The sequence below is a fragment of the Salvelinus sp. IW2-2015 genome, linkage group LG19 (genome assembly GCF_002910315.2).
Source record: "Salvelinus sp. IW2-2015 linkage group LG19, ASM291031v2, whole genome shotgun sequence".
Taxonomy (NCBI): Eukaryota; Metazoa; Chordata; class Actinopteri; order Salmoniformes; family Salmonidae; genus Salvelinus; species Salvelinus sp. IW2-2015.
The window spans coordinates 36197607-36211279 of record NC_036859.1 but is presented as its reverse complement, the minus strand read 5'-3'; the positions used below and the strand labels follow the sequence as shown (position 1 = coordinate 36211279).

Below are 13673 nucleotides of genomic sequence, written 5' to 3'. Positions count from 1 at the left end.
AGAGCTGATTAAGAGGGATCGGGTCTAGTGACACAAGGTAGCCAGTGTACCACTGATGGCGCGCAGCTTTTGCTGCAATCTATATGCTACATTTTAAGATTTTGTCCTCGCGCGTGTGTATCTAATATATATATGCTTTTTAAAAAGGTAGACAAAATGTTGGCCCAGTCAGCACTATCTCCCATATTAAATCCCACATTAAGAGAATTCTGGGCCTTGTAGGAATCCTAAAGAAAACCCATTGGTTCATTGTGTAATTCGTGGTCAAAAGACACTACAACTCCCACAGCAACTTTGGGAATCATATGTTTCGTCGTGTTCGGTTGGACCGAATTTGAGAGGTCGCTATCGGAACAGTCAGCCTGGTTGCAGCCAGCAGGCTATATGTAGACAGCAGTGGGTTTAATCCATCCAGAGACATGCATAGGGTGAGTTTCTTAAACGTAACCTTCTATCGATTTGGTTCTTTTTTTTTACATTCACTCTGATTTGAACATATGGATATAACATGTTGACAATGTTTATGCAACAACTAAATAGCTTAATAAATTCCTCAGGCGAAAATAAGATAACAAGCCTATTATGCATGTAGTTTATAGTATCCATAATACGGTACCCTTTACGAGTGCCGTGGGTATTTAATTAGGCCCGTTAATGACACATTATGAAAGCCTGTTGGGAACATTTTCATTTTACATTATTGCTGCCATGCAACTTTGTTGTCACAGAGGTGACCGAATGTTAAATCTCTTTAAAAGACGTGACGATTCTCCGCCTGTCATCCTGGTTGTGACAAAACAATGGAACACGCCGAAGAAGACGAGCTCGAGTCCAGATTTGATGCCGCAGTGCGAGTGATACGGAGTTTACCCGAAGATGGTAGGCTAATTATCCACTAATAACTACACTAGCCTATACATCAAATCGGCCCCTGAACTGTGGGCCATATCCTGCGACCGAGTAGCCTATTTAGCAGTAAGCCTAGCTTGTGTAGCCTATGTCTGAATGAGCACCATTAGAGCTCACTCTGTTGCCACCGTTTTAATTTGGTACCTGCTTGTTAGAGGTGATTGGCCTATATTCTCTGTCTTAGATATCGCCTGTTTTGGTTGGCTCTTAAAAGGCACACTGTAAGAAGTTTGCTGTTCTGAAATAATATAACTGCCTTATCAGCTTAACTGTTTTACTGTTCGATACAGTTGTATTAGGCTACTCCTATATTGTTTATGTTTGTGTTGTCGTATGAGTGAGTGTTTGTAAACAAACAGCCAATATCATGCTAATCTCATGGACAGTCAGTCCTTGCATAGCTCTGTAGGCAGGGTAGACTATAGGCTGTTGAAATGACAGATTGTGTTTTAAGAGCTGAAGATGAGCAGATTCAACCATTAAAGCGTTGAATTTAAAATAGAAGTCTATTTATACCTTCTGAGGACAAACATTTGTATTGTCAGTTGCAGTGAGCTCATGGTAATTGCTGCATTGACTATCGTCTGCGATGTAACAATAACAATGTACAATAAGTATCATGTAAATCATCAAACTTCCTGAATTATCTTCTTTGTTCCCCTCTCCTATCCTTATTTGCTCTCCTATAGGTCCATATCAGCCGGCGGATGGCATGATGCTCATGTTTTATAGTTACTACAAGCAGGCTGCGCTTGGGCCATGTAATATCCCAAGACCCACAGGATACTGGGACACTGCAGGCAAAGCCAAGTGGTAAATTATGTTTAAGGACTGGGTCGTGTTCATTAGCGCACACTGTAGCAAAATGTTTTGTAACAGAAAACCTGAAAATGAGTGTTTCTTTTTGGACATGTTCAGATAGTATAGAACCTCCCTGCTTCACTCCGTTTTGGAGCGCTTTCTTCCATTTTGTGCCTACTGAACACGACCCTGGTGACCCTGGTGAAGGGTGTTGTTCTAGCAATAGGTTATCAAATCAGATGAAAGACAATTTACCGCATGTTATAAAAATAAAAATACTGCATGCCTTCAGTACTGAGACATGTACGAGATATGCCAGCATACAGCAAGAGCACTTCTGAAAGCTATGCTTAGGGAAGCAACCCTTTGAAATGTTGATAAGATAGCAGAAGAATGGCACAGCGAGGAGAAGACAAATGAAAAGTCAAAAAATGGGTCGTGTTTTTGCTTCAAGGTAAAGGTTTTCGCGATTAAGGAATATTACTGAATCATTTGAACTGGGATATTATGGATATGCTTAAGCCACAAAGCAGAATAACCATATTTATTCTATATTGCATGGAATATGAGTCATTCAATCAAACTACCCACTGCAAAATGTGTAATATACCATATTACCATCTTATTGCTGCACAATAACAGATTTATTAGCCATAAAAATGCATTTCAACTGTTAAAACCTGCAAATTTTTGTTTGCTGTATGCTCAGACCAAATTCTGAGAGATTTTATTTCAAATATCTGATACTGTGTTTACAATAGTTCCCAGAGTTCTTCCTGGTTATCTCAAGGTCCTATGTAAATGCATATCTTGCATGTATCCATGGATTCATAATGAAATCCCAACTCTGGAAAAAAAGTATGTTGTTAGTCTGTCTCAACATTATTGAGGTTATGCAGCATTTCTTTTGTCACCCCGAGTTCATATGAGACCCAAACATTGTTTGTTGCCAGGGACGCATGGAACTCACTGGGGAATATGTCAAAGGAGGAAGCCATGCAAGCGTACGTCAATGACATTCAGCTGGTAAGCATTTTTACTATGTCATCTTGAATAAATAGAAGAAGAGGAAGCTACTGCATGCATGTACTATTGTTTTACCCTCCACGCAGATACATTTCTGTTTCATTAAATTGATGAAACCACACTTACTCTATATTGAAACACCAATATACTAACAATCACATTTCTGGAAGATTCTGGAGACTCTTCCAGTCACAGAGGAGGTGTCTGATCTGCTGGAGGCTCTTGGGGGGTATTTCTTTGAAGAAGTGGAGGGAGGAGTGGAGGAAGAGAAGGAGGAGGACAAGAGGGCCTACAGCAGGCCTTTCGCAGCAGCTGCAGGTGCCTGGTCAAAATGGATGCTGTTTTGAGCACTGCAGAACTACACACCTCAGTTTGACTGAACACAACAATACGATAACCCCAACACATCTAGGAGTACAATTGTTCAATGATTTATGTGTTTATTTATTATTAATTAACCACTCTCATAGTCACTAAAGAGTCAATAAATTCACACAGAAGGAGATTGTTCCACCTCAAGTAATGTAGGGTTTAGCTCTGAGGAAGATTGTTCCATCTCAAGTAATGTAGGGTTTAGCTCTGAGGAAGATTGATCTCTTGCTTATGTTAACCTTTCCTTGCTACTAGCAGAGAAGGCCTTTGGACCGATATTTCATAGTCGCCTTTCTGTCTTTTTGCTCAGTAGAAATGCAGATGCAAAAGGGGTATATCCACAAACCAAAGATGGAAGGCAAGTGTTTGTGTGGTAGCGTTGGTCCTAAACTCCATTCCCCAAGGGTCCACAGTGAACTCCTGTCAGTCATCCTCACCTTGTAATCAGCAATCAGTTCTGATGAAGGTAGAGAGATGATGAATGGACTGTTGTCTATGGCGACAATTAAAGGGATAGTTGATCCAAATGACCCATTTACCTCATATTATGGAAAACTAGAAAGTAGTCTATGGACCCAAGAATCGGTGATATATGATATGAGTTTGTCTACTTACAGTAGCTATAGTTTAGCATTAGCATAATTGATTGCATGGTGCAAGCAGGACTCCTGTTAGCCTGCGCTAAACAGCAAACCTAAAGGTATCCATAAGTTGACTTCAATTTGACATTTTGGTGAACTATCCCTTTAAGGAAATAAGTGCAAAGATGTTGACGGCTGGATGAGTAGAGAACCTCATTTTGTTGTGTTTTGTGGCGTGGTTGATTGGTTGTTTTATCTTTGAAAGTGTCTGGTTTTGTCTCAATAGTAGAAAAGTCTGTTGCTAATAAATAGCAGCCTGTTGGTGTTAGCTGTGTCGTTGTGTTACTTGTGCTGAGCTTTGTGAACGGTGGTTGTGATGCATAGACTGCTAAATGTTGTGGTAATGTAGATGCAGTCGGTGTTATCTAGAGTAGATGCAGTCGGTGTTATCTAGAGTAGATGCAGTCGGTGTTATCTAGAGTAGATGCAGTCGGTGTTATCTAGAGTAGATACAGTCGGTGTTATCTAGTGTAGATGCAGTCGGTGTTATCTAGAGTAGATGCAGTCTGTGTTATCTAGTGTAGATGCAGTCGGTGTTACTAGAGTAGCATACAGTCGGTGTTTCTAGAGTAGATGCAGTCGGTGTTATCTGGAGTAGATGCAGTCGGTGTTATCTAGATGTAGATGCAGTCTGTGTGTATCTAGTGTAGATGCAGTCGGTGTTATCTAGTGTAGATGCAGTCGGTGTTATCTAGAGGTAGATACACAGTCGGTGTTATCTAGAGTAGATGCAGTCGGTGTTATCTGGAGTAGATGCAGTCGGTGTTATCTGGAGTAGATGCAGTCGGTGTTATCTAGAGTAGATGCAGTCGGTGTTATCTGGAGTAGATGCAGTCGGTTTATCTAGAGTAGAATGCAGTCGGTGTTATCTAGGTAGATGCAGTCGGTGTTATCTAGTGATAGATGCAGTCGGTGTTATCTGGAGTAGATGCAGTCGGTGTTTATCTGGAGTGTAGATGCAGTCGGTGTTATCTAGAGTAGATGCAGTCGGTGTTATCTAGTTGTAGATGCAGTCGGTGTTATCTAGAGTAGATACAGTCGGTGTTATCTAGAGTAGAATGCAGTCGGTGTTATCTAGTGTAGATGCACAGTCTGTGTTATCTAGTGTAGATGCCAGTCGGTGTTATCTAGTGTAGATACAGTCGGTGTTATCTAGTGTAGATACAGTCTGTGTTATCTAGTGTAGATACAGTCGGTGTTATCTAGTGTAGATGCAGTCGGTGTTATCTAGAGTAGATGCAGTCGGTGTTATCTAGTGTAGATACAGTCGGTGTTATCTAGTGTAGATACAGTCTGTGTTATCTAGTGTAGATGCAGTCGGTGTTATCTAGTGTAGATGCAGTCGGTGTTATCTAGTGTAGATGCAGTCGGTGTTATCTAGTGTAGATACAGTCGGTGTTATCTAGTGTAGATACAGTCTGTGTTATCTAGTGTAGATACAGTCGGTGTTATCTAGNATGCAGTCGGTGTTATCTAGTGTAGATACAGTCGGTGTTATCTAGTGTAGATACAGTCTGTGTTATCTAGTGTAGATACAGTCGGTGTTATCTAGAGTAGATGCAGTCGGTGTTATCTAGTGTAGATGCAGTCGGTGTTATCTAGAGTAGATACAGTCGGTGTTATCTAGAGTAGATGCAGTCGGTGTTATCTAGAGTAGCTCATTATAATTATAAAGAGGTTATAATAAGGTGTCTTGTACATTTTATTGCACTGCTCAGGCTTTGGGAGTCTGGAAATCTGGAAGGATATTCAAACCAAAGTCCCAGAAAGCAAAATAAATGGCATGACTATGATTGACAAGGAGGAAAGCAAAGAGGAAAGCAAAAGCACTGATTTGGAGGAGGAGGAGGAGAAAGTGGACAGTGATGAGGAGGAGGAAGAGGAGAAGGTGGAGAAGGAGGAGGAGAAAGTGGACAGTGATGAGGAGGAAGATGCAGATGATGAAGCGGAGGAGGAGAGAGGTACCACAAATAGTACACATTTTGAGCTGTTTCTCTACACAACAACTTAGTTATGAATACTATGTAGCATAACGTGTTAACAAGCCAACCATGGTTATACTTACGACAGTGCTATAACTATGGGTAGCTATAAAGCAGTTCAAGTGAAAGATGAGGACTGAATTTGACATGGTTTTGTATGTTACCATAAAAGAGACTTCAGGACTTTTATTTCAGAGATAAAATGTCCCTGGGCCGTGGTTATATCAGTTTGTCACAATTCAAACCATAACCGCTCTATATCACTATGAAACAAAGGACCGGGAGGACCATTGTTATGTCAGTGTTGTGTCATGTCAGGTTTTTAACTATAATGTTCTTATTAACATGACACTAATTGTCATACTGTCCGTCAGAGAGGAAGTCCCCAGGCCCTGACATGAATCTGCTCAGGGTGAAGGACCGCAGGTGGAGGTCAGAGGTCAGCTCGTCCAACGGCAGTGTGGAGCCCAGCGTCTCCTCCATGACCAACGGGACACAGAGCTCCCTCAACAGTGAGGTGGAGGAAGAGGAACTGGCCTACTCCAAAGATCCCCTACCGGAGAACCGCTACAGGCATCTGAACAGACACCTCGGTGGTAAGCACCACCTCCAGTAGGTGGGTTAGTTACTAGGACCCAACTGTAGGTACTGTATTTGAGAGCACCTGTAGGAGAGACGAAACTAGGGCTGTGGCGGTCATGACATTTTGTCAGCCGGTAATTGTCATGCAGACAACTGCTGGTCTCACGGTAATTGTCCGTTAATTAACATAAACTTATTTAGCATCTCCTGGCTTCCACACATAGCCTACATGCCACTGATGCAGACCTTTGGAACATCTACATTTTAAAAAGTATAATAAATCCATTTAATATAGCCTACACCTTCACAATAAATCCATTATTTATTTTAGACAGGTCAGCAGGTAGCCTACTGGTTAGAGCATTGGGCCAGTAACCGAAAGGATGCTAGATCAAATCCCCGAGCTGACGAGGTAAAAATTAAACGTTCTGCCCCTGAACAAGGCACTGTTCCTAGGTCGTCATTGTAAATAAGACTTTGTTCTTAACTGACTTGCCTAGTTAAATAAAAGTTAAATAAAAATTAAACATGATATGAAGAAAATGTAGTCTATTTCAGAAGAACAGAACAGCATATTCTGAGTTGTCCTTATGTTAGGCCCTGATCTGGCTATGCCAAATGGCTGTGGGCTACACTAGTTCATTTAGCAGACAAGATTTGCTTAATTCTGTGGCATTTAAAAAAATATTATTTTATAGTATGAAGAATACAATTGAACATAGCTGAATGAAAAATAAAAATATATTTTCACAAACTATTTCAGAGGGAGTGAACATATGCGGCTATTCTGTGTTGAACTGTTAACAAAGAAACAGGTCCTCCTATATGCTTAATTTAGAGTTATTTATGCAACTTCAGTTGGGATACAAACGTTAGGCTATATGGTTAGATTTTTAATACATTCTAAGGCTGCATGATGCAACTCTAATGAGGATTTGATTAGAGTCTCATGAAAGGCATGAGCTCTGCTTTGTTTTCTCCATTGTAGAATAATAGTGAAGACATCCAAACTATGAAATAACACGTGAATGCGCATTGCACATATTTACTATTTATCATTGTTGGGTCAGTGTTACTTCAACGTTTGTTTTTGGACAATCATTTCCTCCTCCGGTTTAGATGGACGTCATATTCTATTTGTGTCTCTCCTTCTATTTGTGTCTCCCCCTCATAGTATTTATTGACATGTTTGTCAGTGTCTGCAGCAGTGGAGATTTTAGCATGTAAATCTTTGTGGGGGAAAAAATATATATATGTGCGATGCATGGCAGCAAATGCCACTACACAACACTAAACAATACATTAATTGCACTGAGCTAGGCTGATAAACCTGCATTTTGGAGCTGTCTTACTAAAGGAAACCAAAAACACAAAATGCCAAAATAACATGCAAAACAGGAAAGCCCCAATGTGGGGCTCAAACCTGCCCTGAATGACGGGTCTCGGCTGCAGCAGAGTAGGCTGGCCTGTAATTTGTCATATTAAAAAAGATTCCGCTAATGTGTCCTGTCATAAAGTGTAGTAGAATTGCATGAAATGTGTTTAGACCACATGGTTCCTGTGCAAAAAAAAGAAGAAATATATCTGATATAGCCTAGGTCTACTCTACGCTGTATGCATTCAGCCATGCTTTGAACAAATTTTTTATGACTATGCAATCTACTCATCACATTATGAATAGTAGGCTATCTTACATAAGTCTGCAAATGTGATGATGCATGGAACGCGTTACTATAAAGGTGAATGTTTATGATGAAATTGATCTTCCCCAAACTTGAAACTCCCACGCCGCCTATAAATGCCAGGTAGGCTACACCGGTTGTAAAGCAGATTAAATATGCTTCATTTTAAGAATTGAGCGATAAATATAGCAGGACGAGAAAGCTGGGATCCTCTTTTTTCAATAGTGGCCTTTCAAAACTCTGTTTTCACACGCGATTGCGCAATGACCGGGCTTATAAGAACACATTTCATTCTGTAGGCTCTCCAAACGTGTTCCAGGGGTCTACCCCCTGTCGACAGCACCCGCAACCCAAAACATCTTCCCGTGGAAGTGCTTTCATTAAGCATGGATCTATCCAGGGGTTAACAGCTCAGGCCCTCGAGTTCCGCAGTCCAGCTGGTTTTAATTTCTTCATGTTACTGATTGGCTGTAGAGAACACACCAGGTAGAATCAGTCCCTAGTAAAAAAGGAAATCTGCAGGTCTGTGGCCCTCAAGGACTGGATCTGTGCACTTAATATATGCAGATCAATGCTTGATTTGTCAATAATCTGACAAAGATGTGGTGTGCTTCGTCCCCTCCACACAGAGCGTCTTCGAGTCAACGACTCGGACAATGAGGAATTCTGTGACTCAATGGAACATTTAGCCATGGAGGAGGTAAGAAGGTCTTTCTTAAGAAATGTTGCGTGTTTGCTCCAGTAAATCAGAACTCGCTCCCGCCCTTCTATTTATTGGATTGATTTTGTTTTGGGTAATGACAATGCAAAAGGAGCGCTCCCATTGGCCATCTCTGCGTGATTTTGATTGGTTGTCTTCACAGGAATCGGGAATACCCAGGGTACACTCCTCCGGGACAAGGGCAAGTCAAGCTAAGAGGAGGAGTCTTCAGGGAGAGAACCTGGATGAGGACCTGAGTCTCCAGGAAGACTCCCCTCACAGGGAGGGGCTTCATACAGAACGGCGTGACAGTTGCTGGTCAATGAGTGGAATAGGTGGGGTCTGTATGGTCTTACTGTTTAAAAGAAATCATGAAAAAAAGTATAAATCAATAGCATTTGATCCCTTGATTGACTTGAAACCTTTTTCCTGTGCTTCTGGGCTTTTATTCATATAGCGTCTCAGAGTTGAAGTGCTTATCGAGGATCAGCTCCACCCGGTCCATGTTTTTTGTTCTAAAAGGCCAAACTGATCCTAGATCAGCACTTCTACTCCAAGACGCGTGTGACGTTTTGTAACTACAGGCCATGAAGTCCATAGAGCGATGCTGGCTCACTGCCCATTGTTTGTGGTATAGGTTCCAGGTCATCGGGGCTAGGTTGCGGGTCACAGCTTTTTACCAGTGGAAATGCTGCAGAGGGCTGGGTTATGCAGAACAGGACTGAGGCTGTTGCCAGTGGTAACCTTAACGAGCACATCGCCATGGCGCTAACCAGGCTGCAGGAGGACATGGCTAACGTGCTTCAGAGGCTTAACACTCTTGAGGCCCTGACCACATTACAGGTGAGACCCCGGTCTAAAAAACAGAGATAAAACAGTACTTTTTATTTTTTATAAAACTATCACAGTACAGTCTAAAATTCTATCTGAATCATAAGTGAGACCACCATAGTCTACATTTTGTGTGTGTTCATTTTCAGACTAGATCACTTTCTCAGGCTAGACAAGATGGCTCCTTATCCCTAGCAAGAAAGGTATGTGCTTCTGTCTAACGATCCTGAACAAAAATATAAAAGCAACATACAACAATTTCAAAGATTTTACTGAGTTACAGATCATGGAAGGAAATTCTGTCAATTAAAATAAATTCAGTAGTCCCTACTCTATGGCTTTCACATGACTGTTGGTTGGTGGCCTACCAGTTGGGAGCTTGGGCCGGTGGCCAATAGGTCCCTGGATCGGGTCCCCGATTTGACATGGGTGGGTTGCTTGAACCTGGTTGTTCCTGTGGGTCTCTCTGGATGGGAGTCTGCTAGATGACTGAATGTAATGTAAATGTTGAACGGCTTCACTGCAGGTAGATTGTATGTTTTAATATTCAATAAAATATATATATTTATTTTTTTAAACAGATATGTGTCTGTTAGTCACAGATACCTTTAAAAAAATGGGCCTCTGGATCTCACAATGGGCCTCTGGATCTCGTCACGGTATCTCTGTGCATTTAAATTGCCATCGATAGAATGAAATTGTGTTCGTTATCCATAGCTTATGCCTGCTCATGCCATAACCCCACCGCCACCATGGGGCACTCTGTTCACAACAATGACATCAGCCATACACGTGGTCTGAGGGTGCGAGGCCGGTTGGACGTACTGCCAAATTCTCTAAAACAACATTGGAGGCGGTTTATGGCAGAGAAATTAACATAAAATTCTCTGACTACAGCTCTGTTGCACATTTCTGCAGTCAGTATGACAATTTCATGCTCCCTAAAAGTTTGAGACATCTGTGGCATTGTGTTGTGTGTCAAAACTGCACATTTTAGAGTGGTATTTTTTTGTCCCCAGCACAAGGTGCATCTGTGTAATGACCATGCTGTTTAATCAGTTTCTTGATATGCCACACCTGTCAGGTGGATAGATTATCTTGGCAAAGGAGAAATGCTCACTAACAGGGATGTAAACAAAATTGTGCATAAAATGTGAGTGAAATAAGCTGTTTGTGCATATGGAACATTTCTGGGGTCTTTTATTCCATCACTTTACATGTTGGGTTTATATTTTTGTTCAGTGTATTCATTCTTAGAAGTCTAAGCTGACATATGTTTTAAGATTGTCATACCATGGATCATTTAGCTATTTGATTTTGAATTTGACGACCCCTTCAGGTATAAAAAAAATATATATGAAAAAAAATATTTGAAAAAAATATTGATTTTGGCCTTTATTACTATAGCCCATAGAAACGCATTGAATAACACATTCATAAATGGCAAAAAAAAGACATTCAAAAAATAAAGCATAAGGAATAAAGTTTTCAATCTTCTGTCTAACTATTAAATAATAGTTTAAAATAATAGTATTCACAATGCCAGAATCATACTGTATTCACAATGCCAGAATCATACTGTATTCACAATGCCAGAATCATACAGTTATTTTTAATTGAATATCTTAAAACGTATACACGAAAGAGGAGGTGTTTAAAAATGTGTAATGCTAAACAAGAGAAGTCTACTCTTTAATGTCAGCATGGTTGAGAGAAATTCTAAGTTGTCTTTTTTGGTTTTCCAGAGTCCTTCGTGGTGGCCTTTGCACCTGTCTCCTACCACCGTGGTGTTTGCTACAGTCTGGCCTTTGATTTCTCATTGGCTGGTTCATATTTACCTCCAACGAAAGAGGAAGTGAGTGTACTGTTTGTTCTATACTGTATGTCATCTGTTCCCTGTGAATCAGAGCCATGTATAAATATATAGAAAATATCTCAGTGTATGGCTTTACTGTATATGTGCTTATATTTTCAACAGTTCTATCAGTGTTCTATCTATGTCATAGGTATCCTAACCTTGTGCAGAATATGTGCACCTTTAGGTTCAGGGATGTGTACTATATATGTTATCAGTTTGTCACATGGATCAAAATAAATCGGCTCGTTATACTAATTTGTTGTTCAACGTTTCTCTTTTCAGAAAGATAAGCTGAGGATCGAGTGGGTTATTCAAGCAAGCCAAACTCGAGGGAGAATTGCCTCTACTTTTTGTATAGAAATTGTACTTTTCATTTAAATTCTCTAAATGTCACTGTTTGGCACTGGACACCAGCTGTAATTGTACAGAGAGGTGATTTGTAATACATAATTCACAATTTATGTTTTATTTAAACATCGTCTGGATTTACAGGCACAATACAAGGTTTGTTTACCATGTGAAAAAATGTGTAATATTATTTTGATACCCCACTAATGCCATACAATATACAATATGGATCGGTTTCCCGGATTCCTATTGGACTAAAAATCACTTTCAATGTTTTCAATGGGTTTTCTCCATTGAAGTCCAAGAGATAGGCTCTTATAGGTTAATATGTTCTTAACACATGACATACTGAACCACTAACTTGCTTGATCATTTGCTGTAATTTAAAACAGGGTTCAGCGCAATATATATTACCCCTTTGTCACTTAGAATTACATTATGGTTCTGTTTCTCGAAAATAGGCAATACATGAATGTTTGTCATATGTATACACATAAAGATAGTGTACATTGGCCTCAAAAAACAAAACATCACAAGTTTTACATGGCACTGCCTGAGGGGGATCAAGACATAATAGATATATTGATGTGGTGTCCATGAACATAACTAGATTTTATACAGTATTTATTAACCATATTATAGTACATACGTAGGCATACACCTACTTGACATTGATCAATAACCTTCAACTAACCACTAATGGATTATATATTAATATTTTATTTACAATATATGTAAATATTTCAGAATGTTTAGCAAAGAAATCCCAGAAGAACATACGACTTTTATTAATACAGAGGGATGAGGAAGGTTTTTGTGTGGTTCAAAGGCTGAACATTATTGTACAATATCTGCTGTCTATTATCATTTGCAATGAGCCCAAATCATACACTTCCAGAAAGAACTCCTTTAGGGTTTGTAGGAATGTTATATTTTCCTAATCTTATGTAGAGATTGTAGGTTTTTTTCTTCCTGTGAACACATTGTGTAATTTATGAGAAATTAATGATAGAAAACAACATTATAGTGCAAAATGTTGTATTTGTAGCATTTAATTTTACTACAAGAATGTATCTAAGTAGCCAATTGATGATTATACAATTATAACCAGAGATGCACCTGCTAGTTGTAATAAAGCCTTGTTCACACTGCAGACCTTAATGCCCAAATCAGTTTATTTTCTTCTTCAAATCTGTTTTGGAATACTGACTGTCCAAACAGCAAGTTAAAAGTGATCAAATTGGATTTGTGTGTTCAGACAGCAGTCATTTACTGACATGGCTATACTAGTTGTCATAGTGGCCGCCTAGAGCGGTAGATTGACGAGAACGTCATTTTCCGCGTTAAACTGACCAAGACGCACTTCCAAGAATCTCTCACATAATTCTGCCCCCAAAACAATTAACACTTCTCACCCAGTTGCATATTAGCTATTAAGCAGCGCGCTGATGCCGCCCCATGATAAGCAGCGCCCACTTTGCGAAAGTCACAGGCCCAAAATATGTATTATGTCCATGCCCAGCACGACTCCCCGTGGTGCTGTTGGAGTGAAGCAGATAGCTGCCAAAAGGTTGAATGTACGTATCGTTATGATCGTTAGGATCGTAAGAACACCTTGGTCGGCGTTTCAGCGGTGTATCTGATCCGCGCATGTCCCAGCAGCCGAGCGAGCCTCTCTATCTCAGGCGTAGTAGAAGTAGTTTTCAAATACAAACGTTATAAATCAGAAATCAGAATCAAATATGCTTCCCAAAAATAACATGTTCCTTGTACTTGAACGTTTATTTTGATTGGCGATTTTCTGCATTTATCAGTGCCATCAGTTAACCCGATTTCAGATGTGTCCATGTAAGTGTAAGAGGATCGTTCTTCTTGCAAATCATGTAAACGTTTTAATCGAACTATTATATACATCTGTCTATACACAATAATCGCATTATT

The 13673-nt window shown here is 40.0% G+C and overlaps 1 protein-coding gene across 3 annotated transcripts; it reads left to right on the top strand.

Annotated features, from left to right (window-relative positions):
- The first annotated feature begins 7 nt into the window (after positions 1–7).
- On the top strand, positions 8–12893 carry LOC111979379 (acyl-CoA-binding domain-containing protein 5). 3 transcript variants are annotated; one of them, XM_070449018.1, is made up of 14 exons: positions 8–428; positions 759–879; positions 1599–1722; positions 2664–2736; positions 2907–3054; positions 3422–3466; positions 5468–5710; positions 6106–6327; positions 8625–8695; positions 8859–9030; positions 9333–9538; positions 9676–9729; positions 11272–11381; positions 11667–12893. In XM_070449018.1, exons 2-14 carry the CDS (start codon positions 801–803, stop codon positions 11677–11679), a joined length of 1560 nt encoding a protein of 519 aa, XP_070305119.1. In that variant the 5' UTR covers positions 8–428; positions 759–800; the 3' UTR covers positions 11680–12893. The 3 variants fall into 3 exon arrangements, with proteins under 3 accessions (XP_070305119.1, XP_023865644.1, XP_023865645.1); XM_024009876.2 differs by lacking the exon at positions 3422–3466; XM_024009877.2 differs by lacking the exons at positions 3422–3466; positions 5468–5710.
- Positions 12894–13673: the final 780 nt, after the last annotated feature.

Coding starts and splice junctions, on each gene's coding strand:
- LOC111979379 (XM_070449018.1), top strand. CDS start 801: ATGGAACACGCCGAAGAAGACGAGCTCGAGTCCAGATTTGATGCCGCA. Junction 6,328..8,624: donor TCTGAACAGACACCTCGGTG/GTAAGCACCACC, acceptor CCCTCCACACAG/AGCGTCTTCGAGTCAACGAC. Junction 8,696..8,858: donor AACATTTAGCCATGGAGGAG/GTAAGAAGGTCT, acceptor TTGTCTTCACAG/GAATCGGGAATACCCAGGGT.